This window comes from Hevea brasiliensis, chromosome 14 (genome assembly GCF_030052815.1).
Source record: "Hevea brasiliensis isolate MT/VB/25A 57/8 chromosome 14, ASM3005281v1, whole genome shotgun sequence".
NCBI classification, from domain to species: domain Eukaryota; kingdom Viridiplantae; phylum Streptophyta; class Magnoliopsida; order Malpighiales; family Euphorbiaceae; genus Hevea; species Hevea brasiliensis.
Window position 1 is genome coordinate 29900877 of NC_079506.1, and position 26152 is coordinate 29927028.

Consider the following 26152-nt stretch of genomic DNA (forward strand, 5'->3'; position numbering starts at 1 on the left):
GTGGTGAAAGACTTATTACCCTCAGTTTCCTCTACTGGAAGGACTCTGAGAGTCTTGGATACCTCTCCAGTAAATGTAGACCCAGAGACATTAGTGGTAATGAGGTCCTTCTCTAACTTCCCCAGCGTTAATAATATTCTGAGCAGCATTATGTTTACTGTTAACCCATTGTTAATAAGTACCCTAGAAGTAGGTTAGCCATTGAGATGGGCCATGATATATAAGGGCTGTAAATGTTTGGTTATTCACTCTGATGGTTTGTCAATCACAATTTTCTTTGGCTCCCCTGGGTTAGTGCACCGGATGGTAACCCCACTACATACATCAACATCGAAAGGATCTATTGTTCCCTACGTTTCCTCAGGTACTTCTGTCATTATCTTCTAAAAAGTAGCAGGCAGAATTAAGTAAGCAATATCATAATCAATAAGCAAAGATTTACCTTTTTCTTTTTGAGTATTTCTTTTAAACTCCCTATTGATCTGAATCTTCGGTTGCTTTCATGTTGAACTTGCTTTTTTGTTGTGGCTAAACTTTCTATTTTTTCTTTCTGTCATCTTTCCATAGCCCTTTGTCTCTAGAGCCTTCTCTTCTATGTCTAGGTCAATAGTTGTGGAAATTTAGGTGGTACATAGTTGCCATTGCTTATTCGGCTCAACCAAGAGTGGTGCCATTAACCTAGGTTGGCTCCTCTAAAACTTCACTATAGGTTTCACAGCTGTAGTAGGTTCAACCTTCCTCAAGAAATGGCCTAGATAGTGGCTAGTTCCCCTATTGGGTTTATCGTAAGATCTTTTATATGTCACATTGGGATTCCTTTCAGGTGGTGTGGCATATCATGCCTGCCTTCTAAGTAGCCTCTTAAGAACTTTAGGGAGGGCTCCTTAAGTTGAAAACCCTCAAAGCGGGCCTTTGGATTTTTTTATCACCTCAGTTTGGACCTATAATTTTCTTAACTCATTAATGACTCCTTGAAGATCCACCGTGGCCATGCTGATAGATGCCACTAGAGGAAAAGGATCCTCATCAATTAGTACAGAGTCCTTTTTCTCAGGGAATTTTAGGACCTCCTTATCGATACAATCTTAGATGACTTCCCTGAGGGCCCAATAATTATTCGTGTTATGATTCCAAGAATCGTGATCCTTGCAGTAGTCTCTCCTTCATTTCCTCCTTGGTTGGAAGCTTGTGATCAGAAGGTAGATTAATGAACTTTCTTTTAGCAAGAAATCAAATATCTCCTTCATCTTACTGGTGTTGAAGGCATACTAAGGGGATGTGACTGAAGTCATTTAAGTCTTCCTCTGGTGAACCACCTTAGCTAGTGCACCTAGAATAGGATGTACACAGGTACTAGTAGTAACTAAATCAGCCACAACAAGTTCATGATTACTTATCTTTTGGTAATATGTACCTATAGCTATCCTCTTCTGATTCGATTCTTCCATTAGCAACTCTTCATATTCAGCAACTTTAGCAGCTAACTTATAGAAGTCCCTAAACTCCATCCCCTAAAACTTCTTCTAAAGCTTGATGTCTAACCCCCTTTAAGCCATTTTGACATTCAGTTTTAGGTAGGAACACCTTACACCTGTTCCTTATCTTCTTGAACTATGCAATGAAAGCATTTGCCAACTCTCCACTCTTTTAGGTCATATTGGAAAGCTCGGCTATGCACACTTTGGGTTTGGCTTAAAAGAATTAAGTATGGAATAACCTCTTTATTTCCTGCCAAGAAAAAATAGAGTTTCTCAGAAGAGTTGAATACCATCCCCTAAAACTTCTTCTAAAGCATGATGTCTAACCCCCTCTAAGCCATTTTGACATTCAGTTTTAGGTAGGAACACCTTACACCTGTTCCTTATCTTCTTGAACTATGCAATGAAAGCATTTGCCAACTCTCCACTCCTTTAGGTCATATTGGAAAGCTCAGCTATGCACACTTTGGGTTTGGCTTAGAAGAATTAAGTATGGAATAACCTCTTTATTTCCTGCCAAGAAAAAATAGAGTTTCTCAGAAGAGTTGAATACCAGGTGAAAGCAGTTCCAGTAAGTTAATTTAGGAATAGTCTCAGTTTGTAACTAGCAAAGTTTTCATAATTTGTCAATTCTCCACACTGTATTATGAACCTTTCATAAGTTAACTACCCATCTTCCCCTGAAAAAATGTTGAATTCAAGGATACAATACCCTCTCAGATATGGGTTGTCAATGGTGTCAAGATATGGCTTGTGGAATTCTGGGTGGCCAATTTGCTTAAGGCTCGGCCTATACAGCTCTTGAACGGCATCCCTGACTACATTGATGTTCACCTGTGGCACGATTGGGACTATTAAAACATAAACTATGGGTACCGACACCTGGGGCCTAGTTGCAATTGGGTGCAACACCTGCACCACTGGGACATTGGTTCCCCTATAACTGTTGACCCCTAAGCCAAAGGTTACCTACAGTGTAAGCACCTACTAAGGCACTGGAGCAATCTGAGGACCTGCAATAGTCTGTACATCATAACTGCTCGAATGAGTTGCAGGGTTACTGTTTCCAATAATTTGCATAAAAACACCTATTCTGCCATTAGGGCGGCTGACTTACACTGGTGTTTTAGGTTGTCTCGCTATGTGCTCATCTCTACTATGGGATGGCTGGTACCTTTCTTCAGTCTGAATTCGGCTTCCCTCGATGTTGGCTTAGGGAGGTCATGGTAAGGACTGCCCTCCTATATCCCTGGCAGTCTTGGATGCCAAATCGGACTCCTCTGGCTTAGGAACCTAGCCATCAGGAAGTAACACAGAAATTAGAATATTATATTTTGTAGAAATAAATTATGCATCCAATTGATGAGATTTTTCCACCCACGAATTGATGCCTTTTATCAAATCATTCATGATGGTAGATGCTAGTTTTTCCATATCAAAAATATTATAAATTGCTCCACCCCGCTCCTGTACTGAGTCAGTGGGTAAGGTAAATATAGTGTCTGATGCATCTAGAATTTGGACTTCTTTTCCCTGTGATGGTCGCCTTTTGAAGTGTTCCACCATGAGTGGAACCTGCACATTTGGACCAATTACAGTAGGACTTCCCTTTGAGTCTTAAGACTCAGTGGTTTCTTTGCTTTTGGTTTGTGGAAGCATGGTGTAGCTTGCAAAAATTATGTTGTCGAATAGTGAAATGAGACCTAGGTCCCACTAGACATGTAAAAAATTGTTTACTTAGAAAACAATTTAACTGGCTAACAGCTTAGGAATGCGAGCATACCAGATATGGAATGTATCAGTTGTGCGCTTTTCTGACTTCCCTCAAATGGTTGTGGGAAGCTAACTAGATTGAATGCAACTTTGCCAAAATCTCACTTCAAATGAATAATTAAAGTAATCGAAAATTATATTAATTGTTGAAAATTCAAGTATAAGGCTTGAAAAATAAATGAAAGGCTAAAAAAATAAAAGCCAGATAAAATTAAAGATAGATAGATTACTGGAGTCTATTGTTGTTTGATTGATTGAGTGGTTAGGTGAGCCTTTAACGTTGCACAATAGAGCATATTTATAATAGCACTTGACTGTTATTGTGAAGGTTCCAAAACCGGCATTTGCTCACGTCTCATGTCTTTCCATAACTTTCCAGCATCTGTTCTCTTAACTGCTCATAACTTGCTCATGATCTGGTAACTCCCTTTAGTTGATTAATCCCTTTCTGATAACTAACCAAAAATAATACCTAAATATTTAATTTAGATCTCATAATTAAACTGATATAATAAAATTAATTTCACAAAAACTAATTCAATTAATCATGGACCTAAAATAATTAATGAGCTGATTAAATTATTTTTTATGCAAATAAGAGTTTTATATATATATATAATAAAATAAAAATACTTAACATGAATTTGTCAACTAATAGAACTAGCAAAAACACTCAAAACTAAGCAAACATACTTCAATAACAAAAAACACTAACTAAAAATACTGAAATTCAACAATGAACTTTTAAATGGGAGAAATAGAATCGACAACCTTTATAGCTATAGCCATAATGTCTTAGTGATGAATCAAAATTAGGTCGTTAATAAAATGAGTTTGTAAAAATTGTGAAAAATTAGGTCCAAATTAAATCTTGTTATTAATAATGTTATTAATAGTAATTAAAATTAAATCAATTTTTTACTCATAAAATTTTATTTATACATTATTATTTAATTTTAAGGTCCCACAAACACAATTCAGCTCATTTATTAACTTTCTATCATTTTTATTGTATAAATAAACAATTCATGGAAGAATTGTATGCGTCGTGCTATTCAGCTCCCTATATGAATACTTTTGATTGTATAAATAAATAATTTATGGGAGGATCAAGAGTTGATATTGTCTCTTGGTATTCTTGATCGAGACAATATATGGCTCTTGCTAGACTTTGAAAGGAGAACAATTGAGATAGAGAGAGAGAGAGAGAGAGCGTTGGCGCATGTTGAACAGTTGAAACAGAATGGGTTCTTCTGATGTGAGTAAGGAGAAAGCTAGAAGGAGTAGAGACAGGTTGAGCAATTTGCCTGACCCGCTTCTTCATCAAATCTTCTCATGTCTCGACACTAAACAAGCAATCCAAAGTTGTGTACTGTCAAAGCGATGGAGAGATTTTTGGGTTTCTCTTCCTCATCTCAATTTTGATTATCGATCCTTTCATACAAAATCAGATTTTCAAAATTTCGTTTGCAAAGTCTTGTATAGCCGCCTTGACAACCCGATTTTTGGTGGCAAGTTTGGCTTCCATTGTGGGCATTGTTGGAAGATGGATGAAACTTTAATTAAAAAGGTCATAAGCTGCGTTGAGTCTCATTGGTTTCAGCATCTTCACATGGAGGTAAACACAAGCTTACCAGACGCACTTCTCAATAGTAAATCAATTGAAACTCTTAATTTGAAGTGGTTTAAAACTTTACCTCAGTCACTTGCTTCTTTTACAATGCTGAATTCGTTGCATCTGAAAAATTGTTGGTTTGACGTTTATCATCAAACTGACGAGTTTTTTGATCCTTTTGTTAATTGTCCCAATTTGAAGAATTTAAGCCTAACCAATTGCCACTTTGGAATGGTAAAGTCTTTTAGAATTTCTGGGATGCAACTACTTAGCCTTTCATTCGAGGGTAGCTATAGGAGTAGATATAGGAGCCTTTCATTTGGGAGTAGATATAGGAGGAGTTATAGCTGGGGTTATTTCTGGGAATTAAAGATTGAAATTCTTGCTCCAAACCTCACTTCCTTTAGACATGATTGGATGAAGCCTATGGATTTCGGTGAAATCAGCCTTCCTTCTGTTAATTTTGTGGATATTAGTGTTGATCGAGTTTGTTACCGGCAGTACGAAGAGGAAAATGACAACATGAATGTGATCAATATGTTCCGAGGATTACATAAAGCGCAATATGTCAAACTGCACTATCATACCATTGAGGTATAGACGCCTTCACAAACAGCACTATATTTATGATTTTTTCACTTTCCTCTGCATTTTGTGGTAACAATCAAAGGCTTACAGGTATCTTTAGACTGTTTATCTATTCTCTCATATGGATTTTGGTTTCTCATGTGCGTAGGTCCTTACTTTGGTTCCAGGTCTACTAGAAAAGCAACCTTCTCCCTTTACTAATTTGAAGTCCTTGAAATTGTACTTGCCCTACAATACTAAATCATCAAAGGTACCTTCTCATGTAATGCGCTACTTACTTGGTGACTCGTCTGGTGCTGATCTTATAATCGTCAAATCTTGAAGGTACTCATAAATCTACTTTTTTTTTTCTTGACAATATTATGCTTCAGTTACGACTCTGTGATTTATTTCTTCTACTGCATCATGATGCTATTTTTTAAGCCACAAATTATAACCTTTTTTGCCCCTTTACCTTATTGTATAAAGATAAAGCCAGCAAATTTTCCTTTTGTTTTTCCCAAAGGCCTCAACCTATTCTATATCATTTGCATTATGCAGCCTTCAAAACTTTAGAAGTGCAACAGTCTTCCAAAAACAAGGTTAATTTTAGACAAGAACCTTCGCATCTTTTTTTACTTTCAATGTTCATGAACATTTGTATCTTTCTCAAATACTAGAGACCGAAGCAAGTAAATTGTGATACAGTTGATTAGTGATTACCAAGTCCATTTGCAAATTGAATTTTGTTCCTAGTACTTTCGAGCAGCATTTAGTCTTCTATACTGACCATATTGCCTTATTTCCGACAAGAGAAATATATTGACATTTTTGCTGCTTCATAGGCGATTATGGGCTTCTTGCTTTTCCTTTCCTAGCGTCTTCATCCTTCCTGTCTTACAATTGCTCTATGGTTGAATTATCGATATTATGAGAACAATTGACTGTACTTTGTGGATTATGTTTTACCTTACCCATTAAGGTGAATAAGGTCAATTTCAGCATCTTCACTTCTCTTTTTCTAACTACTATTCTAGACATTATGAAAACACGCATGATTTTAAGACTTGAAATAAGTAAACCTTTTTTTTTTTTTTAATCTTCTCAAGAAAAGCTTATCTTTTCAACAAGGCTTTGCTTATCTGGGATACTCCGTTATGCTTGGCTGTTGTTTTCTTTAGTGTGTTGTATTTGGTGATTTGAAAATTTGTTCTCCATCCTAGTTTACAATGTGCTAAAAGGGATAGATTCCCTTTTACTAGGAAAAAGAGTGAGTATGATTGTTGTAATGTGGGTATCTTTCCTTTATATTGTATTAAAAAATAAGTGTGGCTATGTATTTGTCATTATTTTGAAGCGTATTTTGGACTGCTGTGGAAAATGCTGATTTTTTGCATGAAGATGCCTATCTGTGAAATTGAATTATAATAAGGGTTTTTTTTTTCACTAACTTTTGTAATATAGAATTTCTTTTCCATTGTCGCCTGGGTGTGATGTGAAGCTGCTTACAAACAAAGTTCTACATCAGTTGAAGACTTGGAAGTTATCAAATGATTAACTTAGCCTTTTGAATCTGATGTACTGCAGTAATCTAAGTAATTATTATGCTAATGGTTATAATTCTAAGCGTTGAACCTGATTATTTTTGTCATTAGCCTCAGGAAACTGATCAGCTACACTAATCAATAGCTCAGCTGGATAATGGTAATGGTGATGGTTATGGTTATTCTACAAAACTCCATATATATGCCCTAGGAACACCAGTATTTGCTATTTAATATAAAGCGATTCTTTTTTATTATCCTTAAGTAGCCATTATCTGGTATGGTTTTGTTTGTTGAGATTAATAGTTGAAATATCCTCCTATGAGAACTTAATTTGTGGCTAGTTTTATGTACAAATTAGCGCAATCAGCACAGGTCGTGTAATTAGGCGTGATGAAGCGAGTGAACAAGTAAAATGATGCTAACGTGGAATTTAATCTCATTAAATATTATTATTATTTTATTATTAAATCTTTTTACACTTCTCTCCCTTTTACTTCCACGCCATGCCATATGCCTTCCCTTCCCTTTCACCTTGTCCCTATCTTCATTCAAAGAACAAAAAACCATTGTCCATGAAGGAACAAGATGATTTAAAGCTGTTCTTGTAGCAGTGATTTTTTATTTGGGGAGAACTATTGGTTTTTCTTTCTTTTAAGTTTTCTTGATTCTCTCTCTAATCCACAAGAATTGATTTTCACAAAACTAAAAGAATCAAATTACATAAAACCACAAAGAATCAATTTTTTACAAACTATGAGAATTTATTAGAGAAAATGTGTTGGGAAATTCTTTATAGAATAAAATCTCTAATAAAAAATGAAAATTTTAGTTCACAAACAACAAATAATGGGCCAAGGTGGTTGTTTTTTTTTTTTTTTTTTGCTTGGGGTTGATGATGGCTTACTGGACATTTTGGAGTAGTCTACGAAAGTGGAAGATGAAGGAGAGTTGAAAAACAATGAACAGAGAATTGAGACATGCTTCTCTTCTGGCAAAAGTATACTCCGCAAAAGCATGTTTTAATGGAGAACAGCACCAACTCATTCATTTTGGATAAGCAAAGGTTAAGCATTTCATTAAACAACTTGTATGCAACATGAGTATTCTTCAAATTTTAGAAAATAATAAATCATTTTAAATCCTGCATTTCATCAATGTAACAATACCCATTGATTATAGGTTATTACACAAGGATACAACCTTTGAACTCCATTCTCATCAATAAATAATGTGATTCTTTTTTTTTTTGTCCTAATTGAACAAGTGAATTGATTTATTTCTACTTATATTTTTGTTTCCTTTGTGCTTTGAACCATGGGTCCCTGATTTCCTTTGTCCTTGTTCTCCATAGCCATCGCCATTCAGTGCAACAACCATGATTGCAAGTTCTTGCTCTAGATAAGGCGAGGTGGTGAAAGTGGTGGAGGAAAAATAGTATTTGGTCCGTTGAGTTTGAGTTATTTTGATGACTTTGTGAAGGCTCTATTTTGGATTTGTTGAAAGAGATAAATCTATTAATTTGATTTTGTTTGGAAATGGAGGATATTGAGAGCAGCAAAGGATGTATGGCATATGTGAGAGAAAGAAGAGAGTGCAAGTAGCTGTAAGAGACGAGCTGACTCAATCTTGGCACAATCATCAAAGGTAGGACCATTCTTAACAATTTTCAGAAAATTAATTGTATAATACATTTTTTTTAATATTTACCGTGATTTTGATAGCTTAAAGTACATTCAAGTTTTAGTACCTTTGAAGCAAAAAAGAGTCGTAAGAATATACTTATTATTTCTGCAATAGGTGTGTTTTATTTGAATAACTGAACTACATTGTCGACATAGCAATAGCAATAGCTTTGACCACGAATGCATGCATGCCTTACTTGGTTAATTTGTTTTCCTTTTTGGACGATAGGTGCCTTCGCAAAGTTTTTTCTCCTACCCAACAAGCTATTTTATTTTATTGTCTTTCCCTGAGAAATTTAAATTGAATTTTGCTTAAAAAAGTTTCCCTTAGTATAATATTGAATATTTAATTTAATACAAGTACTATAATTAGATGTTTAAACGCTTTGAGATATAGATTTTATTGGCATTTTTTTATTTTATTTTCATGTAAATTTCAATTATTTTTTTATATTTAATTTGTCTATAATTCATAGAGATATAAAAGGGAAAAAAAATAAATAATTTAAAACTATATTTAGAGTTAAAAATACCAAATATAACAAAATTAAGTTTGAAATGAATTTAAAATAAGTCTAAAAAAAGTCCAACATGAAGCCCAAATTAAGAAATTAAACTAAATTAAATTTGGTTCGATTCGATTTGATTTTCTTACTAATTCAATTCAGCTTGGTCTGTTATAAATTTTAGTTCATTCAAATTTTTTTTTTTTTCCAATCCAAACCAAATACCCTTAATTTTGAGTTTGTCACTAAACGCACAATTATCACCTAGTATATAGTTTGGCCTACCATCCATAATGGTCAAAATCTCCTTCTGTATTTTCTTGAGAGAGATTTTTCTTTGCTTGGTTCCTTCTCCAAGTTAAAGTCGCTGGTTTTGCTGCCTTTCTAGAGGCCTTGCCCCTTTTCAGGCATGGGAAGGACCTCTCCCAGCCTAGAGAGTGGAGTTGACCCTTACCATTCTCAGGGTTGGAATGTAAATAGCTCTTTTGGATTGGTTTTTTTTACAAATATGTATTTGCATGTGAGGGCTCTATTGAGGATGTGTGTGTGGAAGTTGTGTGTTAGTCGAAGCTATATTCTTGGTGGTTCCTTGAACTCACTGACTTTCAAGGGCCTTGTCAGTCTTGTGATGATTGGCCTCCCTATGGCTATGGCTAAAAGAGATTAAGAAGTCATGAAACTCATTATTTTTTTTCTTATGGAACCACCGTCAGCAGATCTAGATTTGACTCTTACAGCTGTTGGTGATGGCTTGAGAGCAAGAGGTATAAATTAAGGCCTTAGTTGGACTCTTTTAGCCAAGCTTGTTTTCTCTGATGTGTAAATGACCTTTGCTATGCTTGGTCCTTCTTGTAGTCGCCATTGCCTCATTCGTTAGTGTTACTGCTACTGCTTAGTATTTTTTTGGTGGCTTGGTACTATGAGAGAGCTCCACTTGTTGGGTTGGAGTCTTTGGGTTAATGGACTTGACACCTAGCTAGGTTTCCTTGGGCTGTGGCCTCTGGGCCTTGTGTTCGGCTTTGGGATTACGAGGTACTGCTTAGGTATTTTTGGATCTTTTATGTTCAGCGTTGTGCCTTGTAATCCTTGTACTATTGATGGAATCCTAATTACCTTTTAAAAAAAAAAAAAAGAAATTATACTGTTAGGTACGGCTATCATGTATCAAAAGCTATGCTTTTGGCTAATTTGGCTTCTTCATCTTCCACCACATCACTAAAAGATTAGTGCCCTATTTGGTCTATTCTCCAATAGAGTTTGCCTACAAGGGAAACTTAGATTCACAAAGGTATTATCGTCCCGAACCAGTGCATGCAGTGTGGAGCTTTTAGAGAGTTAGATTCATCTGTTTAAGAAGTGCCCTTAGGTTCGAGGTTTGAGCTCATAACTCCTCTGGGTTTTGAGCTCATAACTCCTCTAGGTCTATGCTTTGACAAAGTGGAATTGTATTAATACTTGAACATAGGTAATGTTTGATATAATGTAATCAAAGTTGTAATGAAATCGTGATTACATTGCATATTTGATTACGTTATTTAGTAACACAAAAAGAAAAAAATTGATGTAATAGAATAATGATTATATCACGTAATCAATTATACTTAAAAAGTAATATAATAATCATTACATGCAAAAATTAATATAATCATGATTATTTGTTTTGATTTTGTTCATTTATTATCTACACTACTACCACCACCACCACCATCTGGATACTACTATTGCTACTCTCACTTTGCCACCACCACCACCACTACCACCACTTAGTCACTGCCACCGCTAATGCCACCACCATTTGGCCCCTACTACCACAGCTATCCCCACCTTGCCAGCATCACCACTACTTAGCTACTAATAACATTAAATAAGCAATCATTTCAATTATTACTAGTGATTATTAACACCATAAATAAATTAAATATTTAAAATAAAAATTATTATTATATTATATTATTTATATTTTTATTTTGCAACCAAACATAGTATTGTAATGATAATTAAATTATGTAATGATAATTAAATTATATAATATTACGACTTTGATTCTATTACATAATTGATTATATTGCATGGCATTACGCTCTATCAAATTTAGTCTTAATTTTCTTGCAACAAGAGTGGTATGCTGGCAATGATTCTATTAGAACTTAGAGATTATTAGGGAATGTGTTGATTTGTACTTGTAGACATCTCCATAGTTATTATGAAAGTGGATATAGCAGAAGGTATGGGTTTTAGTCAGGGTCTTGGTTCTATTGTGGATGAAATTAAATATTAAATATCAAATATCAAATTTTTCACAAAAATCCGATTATTAACATTCAATATTTCAAGCGTAATTCAAAATAGTAACTTCACATAAACTAATGTTGATTTTATACAACTTTGACAACCCACAAATATAATTTTAAAATTTTATTTAACTTTTTCTATCTATGTTGTATTAATTAATTAGTCTTAATTGACAATATAACGTATAAACTAATTTTTATAAGCCAAACCAGTTACAAATTTTTTAAAGCTCCATTCATATAAATTGTAATGTTCTTTCTCTTTTTTATGGAGTCCATATGCTCTTAATTTGAACGAAAATTAGATGATAGCGAGAGGGAGAACATTGTTATAAACTAATTTTTATAAGGATAAATAATTATTTAGTTCTTAAGATTTGATAATATTAATCAGTAGTCTCCTATTTTAAAAAGGCGATTATTTAACCTAAAGTTTAATTTTGTTAATCAAATGATTCTTTCATCCCATTGGACACCAATTTTTTGTTAGTGAAAAAAAAAATAATGAAGGTGAAATGAAAGATAAACAAATTTTATTTCAAAAACACCCTTATTTCAAAAATTGCTTATTTAGTTAATCAAATTAAATAAATTTTAGGGAAAATTAAAAAAAAAAAAAAAAAAAAAAACTCGTAGATTTAGTTTGTAACAAAGTGGCACCTCATTATGCACCATTAGCAAAAAGAGGATTTGTCTTCCTCATTGCCCTCCACTCTCATTTTAAGTAACCCTGATTAAAGTAGAAAGCTTAGCATTTCACAACTCTCTCTCTCTCTCTCTCATGGCGACCTCTCTGCTATTTTGTTTTTAACTCTAAATCATTATTCCCCTTCAAAATGACATTATTGAAAATTGAGGTTGATTTCAAAACAGGAAAAATTGGAAAAAAAAAAAAGCTTGTCGGGAATCATGATTTAGTAAAACAGGCCATATATATTATTAAATCTTATCATGAAAGTGCGACTTTGATGGCACATAAGCTAAAACTCATGCTAAATATTATTTTATTATTAATCTTTTTTTTTTTTACCTCTTTACTACCATCTGTTTTTTTTTTCTTTTTTCTTTTTAATTTTTAGTTTAAACTACTTATATATGTATAAATTCAAATGATTTTTCTCATTTCAATGTTTTATTTCAATTTTAATTATTTTAAATTATTATTATTATTATTATTATTATTATTTTCAATGAAATAATTTAAAATAATTTTATTTATAATAAAATGTAATTCATTGTTCTAATAATAAAGTTTCGATCATTTTATCATGTTATGGTTTTTTTTATTATATTCTTACCTTCAAAGAATTTTTATTTTCTTAATAAAATAAAGACAAATTATTTTATTATTAATATTTACATTGAAATAATTTAAAAATGATTTATTTACAATAAAGTGTAATTAACTATTTTAGCAATAAAGTTCTGATCATTTTATCATATTGCGGTTTTTTATTCATTATATCCTTTCCTTTTAAAAATTTTTATTTTATTAATAAAATAAACTCTTTTTTAATTTTACTATTATATCTTTGAATAGTTTGACCTGCTTGTTTTTTTTTTTTCTTTCCCTTTTAATTAGTTAAATCTTCTTAATTAGAAGGAATGCTTTAGTCCTCTTTAAATTTTTATTTAGGTGTTTTATTTTGTTAATTGAATTTTCAAATTTTATTTATTTATTTTAATTTGTTAAACTACTTAAATATTTTTATATTAATTTAAATTATTTTTTACTATCGTATTTTTTTTATTATTATCATTTTGATTATTTTTAAATTACTTGACTATTTAATTATTAAATTTAGAGTTCATTATTATTTATCTTTACGAAAAAATTTTTAAGATGACTCAAATTTATTATCAATTAGTGCAATACCATTAATTATTATTAATTAGTACGGCATATTACTAAACACTAGTATCACAGCTGGTTCTAAGAATGAAATAAAATAATTAATTAAATAGCAATTTCTAATTAAACAATATTATATCCTGTGGGAGAAAATACATGTTAGATTTTGAAGGGAAAATGCTCCTCTTACAACTTGCAAAAATTATATTAAACAAAAATGAGCGTCCGACTCAAAAAGTTTAGATATCTATTGTAATTATAATTTTTATAACTATCTATTTTTAATGCAGTTATATAAATGAAAATGCATTAAACAAATAAATCACCTAATCATCGAAAGATAAGATAAATTGGAGGTACAAACATACCTATCATACATATTGGGAATTGATCCTGGTTGTCTAAAATTGAATATGTTCTCTTATTCCATTATACGAGAGTTGGCAAAATATAGTGTTGTACCTATCCCGCCCATCCATATCTATATCTATATCCTTGGGAGTCAGCAAATATTTAGTTACCTCATGATTCCACATCCATAATACATACGTATATAAACTCCAACTTACCCCAAAGTGATACAAATAGAAACAAATTATAATGCAACAGATAGGGGATGTTTCTAAGATAATAACTAGTTTCATATACATAAATGTATAAGCATGCTAGAAAATATAAAATAATTTAGTCAAAAGGCCTTTTAAACTCTTGAGAAATAGGTCAATAGTCACTTAGGCCCTAGTCAAATTAAGTGGGACACATAAGCACTTAAACTTTTTAAAATAGCCGTTGAAATCCTTAAACTTTTAAAAATAGCTCAAAAAAGTCTAAAATCTTAACATTGTTAGGTCTCTGTTAAAAGAAATAAAAAAAATATGAATATTTAAGTCCTTAAGAAATAATCCGATTGTCATTGAAGCCCATTTAACAAATAAATTTAATATTTTTAAATTTTAATAATTAAGCTTATTAATAAATTATATTAATTAATATTGTTAATAAATAACATAATTTTATAAAATCTATAAAATAAATAAAAATTATTAATTTATAAAAATTTAAATTTAATTTTATTAGGAAAGAATAAAAAAAAATCCTCCACTTCAATAAAATACAGAAAATAATTCAGATTTTCCTATCTTTTCACATCAACCAAGTACTAAACTTTAACCTCAAAATTTCCCTAAAAAATTTTTAAAGTATCACTAAAAAATATATCAATGTTATCTAATATGTAAGATAAATAACAAAAGCCGTAAAAATATATATATAATTTAAATTTAATTTTCTTATATAAATATAAGATTCAAACTATACTATAATTGAGAAATAAAGAAAATCTAAAACCTTATAATTCCTTATTAGCTTTATTAAGAAAATCTAAAACAATACCTTATAATTCAAAATTTAAATATAATTTTATGACTTTTGTTATTTATCTATAGAATGATTACACATATTTTCTAATGATACTTTAAAATGTTTTTCAAAAGGATTTTGAGGTTAAAGTTTAGTGTTTGGTTGATGAGAAAATAAAGAAAAATCTAAATTCATTTCAGTGTTTGGTTAAAGTAAAAGATTTTTTTTTTTACATTTTTAATGAACTTAAAATTAAATATTTATAAAATTTTTAACAATATATAATTTATTTTATAGATTTTATAAAATTATTTTATTCATTTTTAACAATTTAATTAACATAATTTATTTGGAAACTTAATTATTAAAATTTTAAAATTAAAATTTTTTGTTCAATGAGCTTAAATGACTATTGAGTTACTTTTTAAGGGATTAAATGTTCATTTTTCTTAGTTCTTTAACGGAGACTTAGCAGTGTTAATGTTTAAGGGGTTAATTGGATATTTTAAGAAGTTTAAGGGTTTAAGTGATGCAATTGGTTTGACCAGAGTTTAAGTGACTATTGGTCTATTTCTCAAGGGCTTAAAAAGGTCTTTTGCCTAATATATAAAAATATAATGAATATTCAAATTATAAAAATAATCAATATCCAACTCATAGGCTAGTCAATCCAACTGCATTTGGTCTGTTTGGAAAGAAGAGGACGGCAGGCCCCAATCACCTATATAGACATACTGACATCTATTAATTGACTGATAAAAATAACTAATTAATTTAAACTACAAAAGTAAGAATTAATTCTTGGGTATTTTTGAAATTTCAGCATAGTCTCTTTTATAACTAGATTTAATCTCCCCGTAAGAAAACACAACAAATCACAACATACGTGGCTTCAGGTCCACAACATATATTCACATGCCTATCTAGGGCCTATATGAACCATAATCTATGTCCAAAAGTTTGTTATCTAGTTTGAGTTCTTAACTCCTCTACAATCCAATTAAATAATTGCAGTGCTCTAAAAATTATGAAAAATATTACTAGAGGTCCTCTATATCATTCTTGTATTAATTAAACTTATTTTTTTTTTACTTAATTCCACTATGCCAAGAATATTTTATTAACTAATCAGCTATCCTAAAACTAGGTAAAAATCACATAAGTTGAGTTTGAGTTCACTTTTTATAAATTCTGCTGCTTGGAATACATCCAAAATATCCAAAAACACTAGGATCAACTATAAACATGACACCTTCTGAGATGGGCCATTGGACACCCAGATCGGGGTGAAAACTTAGTCTCATATGCTAGTAAGTTATCATTGATCTAAGTACACTTTCGGAATCCTTAAAGACCGTTAGTCACATATGTAAAGATGGCTCATCAAAATTTTGTCCTGATCATCCCATATAGGCCAATTTAGTTGAGTTCATCTAATGAGCATCTTCTCTATCCAATCTCTGATAGAGTCATCGTCGATGTCAAATAGAAGCTTGCAGAGTGTAGGTCACAATCCCCAAGTTTGAACATCAAAACATGTCTCCATTTGCTTGAGATTTATGCCAAAAGGTCTAAAAACACATTCTTTTCTCTCCTCATTGTTGTGATTGCCAGCGTTAGTTCAAGGTACCGTTGGTTGGGAAATAAAGCTTATGAGATGTTGACTCATTTGCCACCTTTTGCCGAAATTGTGGCTTGAAGCTTGTGTGCATTATACACCTTCTCCCCTCTTTCCTCTCCATTTTTGCCACCATTCATGGTTGTTTGGGGTTGATTGTTGCCGGCCTATGCTAGAGGGTGGTCCCTTGCCGGTCGGCCATGGTGGTCTTCACTGAGTGAAAAACTTGAAGAAAGTGAAGGGAGAAGATGGGGAGGAAGAGAAGATGGGGTGGTTGTGGTGGTGGTGGGGGAGGGGTGTTGGGTTTTCGAAAATTAAAGTTTTTTTTAATTACATCTGAAGTCCCTAAACTTTTCTAGGGTCTTCAATTAGGTTCTTTTCTTCTTTCAATTACGTCCAATTTTACTTTAATTTCTTTAAATCTAGTTTTAAATAAAACAACAACAACAACAACAATAATAATAATAAATAAATGGTTACATTAAATTTAAAATATCTAAAAATAAAAGTATAGAATAACAATCGAGATAATCAAGTTCTAAAATTAAATTTAAGGATTTAAAATAATTTCATAAAATATGTTTAAACAATAAATTAATATTAAAATAATCATTATTAAATCTATACTTAATCAAAATATAGCATCTAATAATAAAAAATGATATTTATTTAATATAAATAGTTAAGCCAAATAACTAAACGAAATTTTAATTTCATACTTAAAAATAATATTTTTAATTAAAGTCTTTAAAGTTACAAAATAATATTAAAATAACATTAGAAATTATATTATATTTAAAAAAAAATAAGTTGTTAAAAAAAAAAAAGTTTTGTAGCTTCTACCATAAAATTCTCTTACAACAATTAGTGCAATACTTGAACTAGTGATTCAAATGAGAAAGCTTCAACGGATTTTTTTAAACAATAGATTTTAAGTTAATCTCAACTTGAATAATATCTACAAAATAAAGAAAGATATGATTACTGGGTGCGCTGGGAAGTTGTATCTTCAAGATCACATATATTTTTCTTTAGAATTAATGTCATCCATATGTCTTATATAATCATTCATTATATACAGTATAAATCAACACTGTCATAATTTAGCAAATGAAAAGTACAAATGCCATCCAATAGATCCCGACAAATTGCCTATTTAGAGAATGATCAAATTTGTGGACTTGTGCATCCAACTCCTGCAAATTTGTGAACAAAACTAGTTAACCCCTTTAAGACAAAAGTGAAGGCAAAATGATGTTTGAAGTAGTATGCCAGATTTACAAGTACCATATTTAAAAGTAGCTTAGAATTCTTGATTGTTTCGCTCTATTCTGCATATCCATCTCCATTGACATGCATCCTTGTGGCATTATAAATGGGTTAGATAGAATTGTGATATCAACTTTGAAATAAGATTAAGGTTTTATTTGATATAAATGAATTCTATAAAATTTTATGAAATTTATTTGTAAATCCAAAATTTGAATGTTTCATTTGAACGAAAATTCATTTAAATAAAGATATAGATATAAATACAATAGACAAAGTTGACGCAGCATGTAGCGTGAAAAAATACCGACACACGATCAAACTTAGATAAAGAAGATCTAATCTAAGACCTTAAAATAAATAAAGTCTAAGATAAAATAAAGTAAAACAAAGCTTTATTAAGAGAATCATATGAAAAGTTAACAAAAATCTATAGAATATGAGGCACCTAAAACTAAATAGGAAAATAACTTAAAAGACCTAAACTAATTAGGAAAGGACTTTAAAAGTCCTAAACTAAATAGGAATAACGTTTAATTGACCTAAATTAAATAAGAAACAAAAATACAGGTATCTAGGAGCATATAGAGTCCAATTAGAGTTAGAATTAGTTAGAAGTCCTTAAAAATCTGGAAAAACAGACTTGACAAATCTGAGACAGCCCATGACATGCCCTAGGCATGTCATTCTGCTGTATTACATGCCCCAAGCATGTAGTATTCTGTCCACTTTTCAGATGCCCCATCACATAGACATATATATATATATATATATATATATATATATATATATATATATATATATATATATATATAAGATGTAGACAAACAAATACAAATACAAATATAGATATAGACACATGCAAACAGGCACAAATACAAATACAGACAGATGAACATAAATGTAAATATCTACAAATATAGACGTAGAAAGACAGATGCGTATATAGACAGATGGCATTATAACTATGTTAAATGTCCCTAATTTAATTTTTTTTTTAAAAAGAAAAAAGAAGAAAATGTATGCAATAATAGATATATTCATTCACACCAAACACGAAATTTATTTCATTTGAAATTAATTTCATATTTAATATATAATATCACAAATAATGAATTCTATCATGGAATTCATTTGTAAAATTAAAAGAATTTTATCATAGAATTGAACTAAACATGTCTAAAGGTGATTTTACATTTCAATAGGCGGATTTTGATTTATGTTTTTAAAAAAAGTTCAAAGTGAAATCTAGAAAAATCATATAAAAGAACTGAGTATTAAAAGTAGAAACTCAAGACCATGGAATTGGTATCATTTAAGAAAAGAAAATATTTCAATTTAATAAATGATAACCACTTCTCACATATTTTCATGGCAAATTTGAAACTTAATAAATTAAAGAAGAGAAAATAAATATTGTAAGTAAAATTTGGTAAGTATAGCATAGTAAGTATTATGTAAGTACGTAAATTGTGTAGAAATATTTTAAGAAAGGAAAAGAAAGGCTTAAATTGAATACATAAGTTTAGGAACACACCAGAACCTCTATATTGAAGATATTCCTCTAAGTCTGCCTCTCGAAATCTGTATCGAAGTTATTCCTGTAATTATAGCTGTGGTTAGGATATCCATCTTATATAATTTAAATTCAAATTTTAAAAGAAGAAATGACTATTGAAAGTGAAAAACCTCTGGTTCATGGAATTTTTTATTGTTAAGATATGAAAAGAACTTAATTTTTCTTGAGCAGCAGCAAAACCAATGTCAGAAGGAAGTGAACATAAGAAGCATAAGGGTACATATTAAGAAATACAGAATTACAAATGAGAATAAGAATATTCAAAAACCTGGATCTTCAATGTTGAGATTAGGGATATGAGCAATCTTGGGCCAATCCACACCCTTTTCCTTCATACATCTTGCAGACAACTTGAGGCATCCGTAAATCCTCAATTGTTGTAAAGAGGTCAGTAAATGCATTCCTTCAGGCAGCGATGTCAAACTAGGGCAATCGGAAATTTTTAGCCGTTGAAGTTTTGTGAGGTTGCCTATCCAATCTGATAAAGCCATCAAACTTGAACAACCATTGATGGTGAGCTCTTGCAGGCTTGTAACAAATTGAAGCCCCTTTGGTAGAGATGTCAATTTTGGAAGATCATTAATATAAAGAGATTGAAGACTCCTGAGACCTCCCCATTCCATGGCATCACTGTCATCTAGGATAAGGTCCTTGCATTTTGTGATTATCAGATGCTGAACGCAGTTGAGACGTCCTATTCCTTGAGATATAGACGCCAGCTTTGGACAATCCCAAATTTCTAGCTTTTGGAGAGAAGTGAGGCTTTGCAGTTGAGGCAAAGATTCTAGGTCTGGAATGGCTTCTACATATAAATGCTTCAATTTAGATAGTGGGGCAGGAATCGAAGAGAAAGAAGCATTGGCCATCGTCTCATGTAGCAATCTCGCTCTGGTGTATTCGAAGTGGAGCTCTTGATGGAGAGATGGAAACAGCAGAATGGAAGTGAAATCTTTGCAATTCTTTATTCTCAATTTTGAAAGACAAGGAAATTGAGGAAGTTCAATTCCACTCCTTCTCCTCCACCATCCTCTCAAATTAGTGCAATTTTCGAGTTCAATCTCTTGCAGCGATGGGAAAAATGCAATTGATGGCGATTGCAAAAAGGAAGGCTCCTCATCTGATATATACTCTAGAGAATCAAGCCTTCTGAGACAAAGGATTTTTAGAGAAGGGAGTTGGTCCAATGGTGGAAGTTGCTTTAAATTTGTACAATAATGAAGCTTAATTTCTACCAAACTAGTTATAGAAGACAACCAACTTGAAAATCTCACACCCATGAAAGTTTTCACAGTCAATTGTTGTAAATTTGGATGAGGCTCGAGCTTTTGTAATAGTAATTCACTCTTTTCAACTTCAACAATATCAGCAGGGTCCTCAGCCACATACCAAGTGTAATTCCTTATCCAGCGTAACTCCAAAGACTGGAGGCGCTTCTTTTCCCTTAAAATCAACTGCTTGGACTCTAGCTCAACATTTTCCACATTTTTAAGGTTTCGGAGGACAATCTTTCCCCTAAGTTGGTTTAGGCCATTCAATTCATTTAGCATAGCCCCCAGAGAGCCTTCATCCCATGCCACCACAAAATCTGATAGGTGGCGTAAACAAGTTAGTTTCCCCAATCCAATTGGCATGCATCTTAGATTGAAACATCCATCAATCATGAGGCACCTAAGGCTGATCAATTTTTTTATGTTTCTCGGCAATTCTCGAAGATTACTACACTTTGAGAGTATTAGAGTTTGCAAGTTTTGCAAATTAGTTATGGCCTTTGGGAGTGCTTCCATGTAATAACCACAAATTTGAAGATATCTCAAATACTTCAATTTTGCTATTGAATTTGGCACTCTACAATGTACATATCCCAAATGCAATGCACGTAACTTTTCAAAATTTGAGAAGATCATGTTTAAATCCTTTTCTGATTCCACATGCTCAAGAACTCCTTCAAAAAATAATGTCCTTATGCCCTTGACTTCAACCAGCCTCTCCATTTCATTGAAAGAAAATGGCCAATACACATGATGGATTCTTTCACAAATTCTCTCCACTGAAAAGTACCTATCCTTTGCTATTGATTGTGCTAGATCATGGATAAGATCATGCACTTTATAATGAGACATCATTTCTGGCAGATGGAAAAATGACCGAGATAATAATTCTTTGAAGTATTGATCGCCAACATCCTCTAAATCTCCATCCTTACTTGAACAGACAATGTAGCCTTGTGCTATCCACAAACGAATCAACGTTTCTTTATTGAATTCATAATATTTAGGAAACATTGCACAATAAGTGAAACATTGCCTTAAATAAGTGGGTAAGTGATAGTAACTCAACTTCAAAACAGAAAGAACATCCTCATTTTCTTGAAATGACCTCCATAATTCACTTTCTAAAATGGAAGACCACTCACTCTCTTTAGTTTTCAAATGCATGAGGCTTCCTAAACTCCTTATTGCAAGTGGAACTCCTTTACATTTCTTTACCATCTCTTTTCCAATTTTTATTATGTTGGGATTCACTGCACCATGCCCCTCTCCAAATGCTAGTTTTTCGAATAAATCCCAAGCCTCATTCTCTGTTAGACCTTGCAAAACATATGAGAAATCCACACCCATGACTAATGTAACTCTTGTGCTACGAGTGGTGACTAAAATTTTACTTCCTGGGGCACCCACTAACAAGTAATCTTTCAAACCATCCCATTTTTCCTTATCTTCATTCCATACATCATCTAAGACCAGCAAATACCTCTTCTCTCCTAACTTCTCTTTAAGACGATTATGCATTTGTTCTAGTTCTAAGTTAGAAACTTCCTCATCAGTTGCGCATTCAAGGATCTTCTTAACTAGCAATTTTACATCAAAGTCCTCAGAAACACATACCCACATCTTCTTCTCAAAGTAATTTTTAACTTTTTCATCATTATACACCAACTGAGCAAGTGCAGTCTTTCCTAAGCCTCCAATACCAACAACTGCACTCACAGAAACATTTTCTTGACTAGTTGGAATCAAAAATGACTCAATCATATTTTCTTTATCTTTTTCCCTTCCTATTATATCATATTTCACTACAGATGATGTCTCCCTTCCACTACTTTTATCTCTCACATCTGCTATTATTTCTTTCTTCATTAAATGGAGGATAGAAATTTCATTTTCTACCTCATTTAGCTTCTGTCTAATGTCCCGAACTCTATGGCCCAGCTTTGATCGAGACCAAATTTGATTTGAGGAAGAAAAAAAGTTGCATACCTAGAAACAAAAACATATTCTTTTCAGTTATTTATATCAAATATCTCTGTTTGCGTGAGTTGTAGTTTAATATTTTTTTTGTATAATTATTAAAAACTTTTGAATATAAAATTATATTCAACCCATTTCTACATTGTTAATAGAAAGAATTGCACCTAACTTAAAGACATTCAATCTCCAAAAATTTAAATGTGAACCTAGTTCTTGTTTTCTTTCAAAAAAATTTCAATTATTTTTAGTCTTTAGTTCTTTTATTTAAATTTCAACTTAGATTATTTAAAATGTTGAATTTAGTATTGTTATTTATTGTTTTAAGTAAAATTTATCATAAGATTAATTTTAAATTATTATTTGTTGGATTATTGGAAGATATATTCTTAATTTTCTCTTTTAATTCGTTGTAATATTTTTAATGATTAAATCAAAATCTAACTAAAAATTAAACTGAATGTTCAATGTAGCAGCCAACTCAGGAAAAATAATAATAAAAATTAAATGATAGTAATAATTAATAAACGAATTGTGGAAGAAAGCTTTCTAAAGACTTCTCAAATTTTCTAGATTGGCAAGTCATAGGCAAAAAAGAAAAAAAAAAAAAAAAAAAGGCAGCCATGGAAATGGGCAAGGAAGGGAAAAGAAGAAGAAGAACAACAACAACAAATGGGGAGAGGGAGTGAGCTAGCTGAAGTGTGAGGGTAAACCAGCGACCCAATAGGGCAAAGAGTGATGCCAACAATGAGATAGGAGGGGGATGATACTCAGATGACAAAAAATAGAGAGAGTAGGGAGAGAAAGGAAGGAAAAGAAAGAGAAAAAAGAGTCAACCTATTTCCATCCAAACCATGATTACAAAAGGTAAACCAACACCACCATCAACCTCATCACATTCTCAGGAAGTGATCAACGCTAACCATTTCTTGTTTGGCGTTTATAATCTGTGTCTAATCAGAAAAAAGAATTAAAAAATAACTTATAATTGAAAAAACTGTTTTTATTTCCGTTTCTAATTATAAATGGACATTCATTTCTAACTAACCAAAATAAAAGTATTTATTTTCGTAACATTTAATAAAGAAAAATAAATAAATTATGAATAAATTAATAAATTACTAATGGAAAATTAATTACTAATAAATGTCTAAAATGACTATTAAAACTGTTATTACTAATATTATTAAAAACATAAATATAAATTATTATTGAATTACTAAAAAATGACTATAAAAATATTATTACTGATATTTCAAAAATATTAGATAATTAAATTACCAGAAAATATATTAAAAATTTGCAAAAAAAAATTACTATAAATATATTACAATAAAAAATTATTAAAAAATAAATAACATGAAATATTGTTAACTAAAAAAATTAATCCCTATGAAAATACTTATTAAAAACAAATTAATAATAAAAATTTAAAATATTACTTATATTATTAAAAATGAATATTAAAATAAATTACTAAAAATAAGTAACAAGTTACTAATAAAATGAAATTTAAAAAAATTACAATAATTATAACTAAAAATTACTAAATAAATAATTAATAAAATTAAAACGAAAGAAGGTGTTATAAATAAAAAAGTAAAAGAAAAAAAATGAAATGAAAGATAAAAGAGAGAGGAAGAAAATTAAAGAAAATGAAATAGGAACAAAAATGAAATAAAAAATATTAATAAAAAATACGACAAAATAAAATAAAAGATAAAAGGAAAAAAAAAAGAAAGTGAAAATAAGAGTGAAATTATAGAAAATAAGATGAAAGGATGAGTGAAACGATGGAAGAAAATCATTTTTTATTCACCATTTAGAAATAAATTGCAAATTTTGTTTGTAATTGAAAAATAGAGAAGAAGATATTTCCCTCCATAATTCTTAAATTTCACAATTTAGAATAAGATTTTAAAATCTATTTCTAAATTTAGAAATATATTACAGAGTTTGTTTCTAAAATTTTTAAAAATGGTGGGCTATTTCCGTCTACAATTTTCAAGCTTCTTAATTTATAAAATCCGTTTCCATTCTATTTCGAAATTATGATACAAATTTTTTAGCATTGAAATTAGAAACTTTATTTATTTTTTTCCTTAATTTTTGTGTCTATTTCATTTTTATAATCTATTTATAATTTAGTACTTATTTTTTGGCATTAAAATTAACAACAAATTCTTATCCATTAAAGTCCGTTTATATTTCATTTCTAATCCATTACAATATTTAATATATAAATTAAGTTTCTATTTTGTGATAACTTTGTTGTTACTTAGAAATAGACATAATATATCCGTTTTCTAATTTATGTTACTATTTTAACAATTTCTTGCAGTGTTTCATGCCATACAACAAGAGTATTGATGCTTCTCTTATTATTGATCTCCACCTTAGAGAAATTATGCAACTTTATGGAGTTCCAAAAACAATTGCTTTTGATAGTGATAAGTCATTTTTAGTGAACTCTTTGGCGTAATGTGGGTACACAACTTCAATTGAGCTCAATAAAACATCCTTAAGACTAAGGGTCAAACTAAAATAATGAATATAGGAGTGTGAAAATTTTTCTTAGAAGTGTTGTTGGCCAAATATTCCATAGTGGGATTGTTACTATCTCAAGCTGAGTTTGCTTGCAATCGATCATTGAGCCAAACTACTTTTCAAAGTCCTTTAGTGTACGAGTGAAACCCTATCCCCCCTATTAGGCTTGCATTGAAACCGGTTAACCAACAATTTAATCGATGCTTAGGAAAGACCTAAAGAGATTGCAACTAAGGGCAAGAATCTCAAATCATAACGAGCAAGACTTGAGGGCTAATCTTTTTCAACAAGGAAGGCACTGAATAGAATGTTAATAAATGAATGTAAAGTAACAAGTATTATGTCTACAAGGTTCTATACAAGTTATACAATATGTAGTTATGCTCTTAATTATTTTGTGACTTCCTATTTTAGATTATTTTATATGAAATAAATTAGAAGATCTATTTAAGATTATACTTAGGAAGTTATCACTTTGGAAAGCCTTGAAATTTTCTTAGTTCATAGTAGATTTTTATTTCTTGGTAGTTTCAATATTTGCTGTATACATAGGCTTTCCTTTTTATGTAATTTCTTTTTTTAGTGTGAACAAAATTGAGAGGATTCCTCCATATTGTATTCTCTCTCTTAAATGACTTATATGAAAATTTTTATTTTAATTTTTATGCTATTAAATTCTCTCATCAACATATACAATTAAGCAAACGATCAACTAATATCACAATGAGCATGAGAAATATATAAATCAAGGAAGAGTGTAACTTTATAAAAATGAATTTAGAAAACCTTAAAACAGATTGAATTATAATGTTACATACCTGTGTTACAACTTTTCCTTGGCTTTGGGCTTGCACCATCCTCTGCAAGTCATTAGTTGCAACCTCATCTACCAACTCATCTGCCTCGTACACAATATCTTGAAGCCTCCTCAGCCAACTCTTTACTGCAAGGCTCTTCTCTTGCTTCTCCTCAGCATCTATAAGTACAGCTTTGATAGTGGTTAGAGAATTTTCAAGCTTCTTTAGATCATCTTTGGCACCACTTATCAATTCAATTTCTTGGAAAGCAACTGACCCCAACTTTGTTATTACTTGTTCTGCGATATTGAAGGCAACTTCTGCCATTTTTCAACACAAATTAAGATTTGAAAGTGAAGGAAAGATGGAGGAAATTGATGGGTTTTGATAAGTAAGTGAGGGAGCATCAGCATAAATATAAATAAGA

General features: G+C 31.0%; 2 protein-coding genes across 5 annotated transcripts in view; one reads left to right on the forward strand and one right to left on the reverse strand.

The window, feature by feature from the left end:
• The first annotated feature begins 4374 nt into the window (after positions 1 to 4374).
• LOC110662800 (F-box/FBD/LRR-repeat protein At1g16930) overlaps positions 4375 to 26152 on the forward strand; it is a 59739-nt gene continuing 37961 nt past the window's right edge. Inside the window, exons 1-3 of one of the 3 annotated variants that reach the window (XM_021821913.2) lie at positions 4375 to 5460; positions 5603 to 5778; positions 6279 to 6871. In XM_021821913.2, coding sequence (XP_021677605.2) covers positions 4495 to 5460; positions 5603 to 5776 — 1140 coding nt within the window. In that variant the 5' untranslated portion in view covers positions 4375 to 4494 and the 3' untranslated portion in view covers positions 5777 to 5778; positions 6279 to 6871. Of the gene's footprint in view, positions 5461 to 5602; positions 6251 to 6278; positions 6872 to 26152 lie in introns of those variants that run through there. The other 2 variants (XM_021821914.2, XM_058135271.1) reach the window with 2 other exon arrangements.
• LOC110656489 (putative disease resistance protein RGA3) lies at positions 17288 to 26099 on the reverse strand. 2 transcript variants are annotated; one of them, XR_009143501.1, is made up of 4 exons: positions 25747 to 26099; positions 19095 to 19158; positions 17576 to 17648; positions 17288 to 17484 (listed from the first exon to the last, which is right to left on the reverse strand). XR_009143501.1 is itself a non-coding variant. In XM_058135270.1 (3 exons), the coding sequence occupies exons 1-2, from the start codon at positions 22025 to 22027 to the stop codon at positions 19103 to 19105; spliced, it is 2679 nt and encodes an 892-aa protein (XP_057991253.1). In that variant the 5' UTR covers positions 22028 to 22052; the 3' UTR covers positions 17288 to 17484; positions 19095 to 19102. The 2 variants fall into 2 exon arrangements, 1 of the variants encoding a protein (XP_057991253.1); XM_058135270.1 differs by lacking the exons at positions 17576 to 17648; positions 25747 to 26099 and adding an exon at positions 19405 to 22052.

Bases quoted from the DNA above. Each gene is read 5' to 3' on its own strand.
- LOC110656489 (XM_058135270.1), bottom strand. From the start codon at position 22,027: ATGTGGGTATGTGTTTCTGAGGACTTTGATGTAAAATTGCTAGTTAAG. The intron at 19,159-19,404 runs GTTTTTGAATAT...CTATAATTACAG, and splicing joins TCTCAACATTGAAGATCCAG to GAATAACTTCGATACAGATT.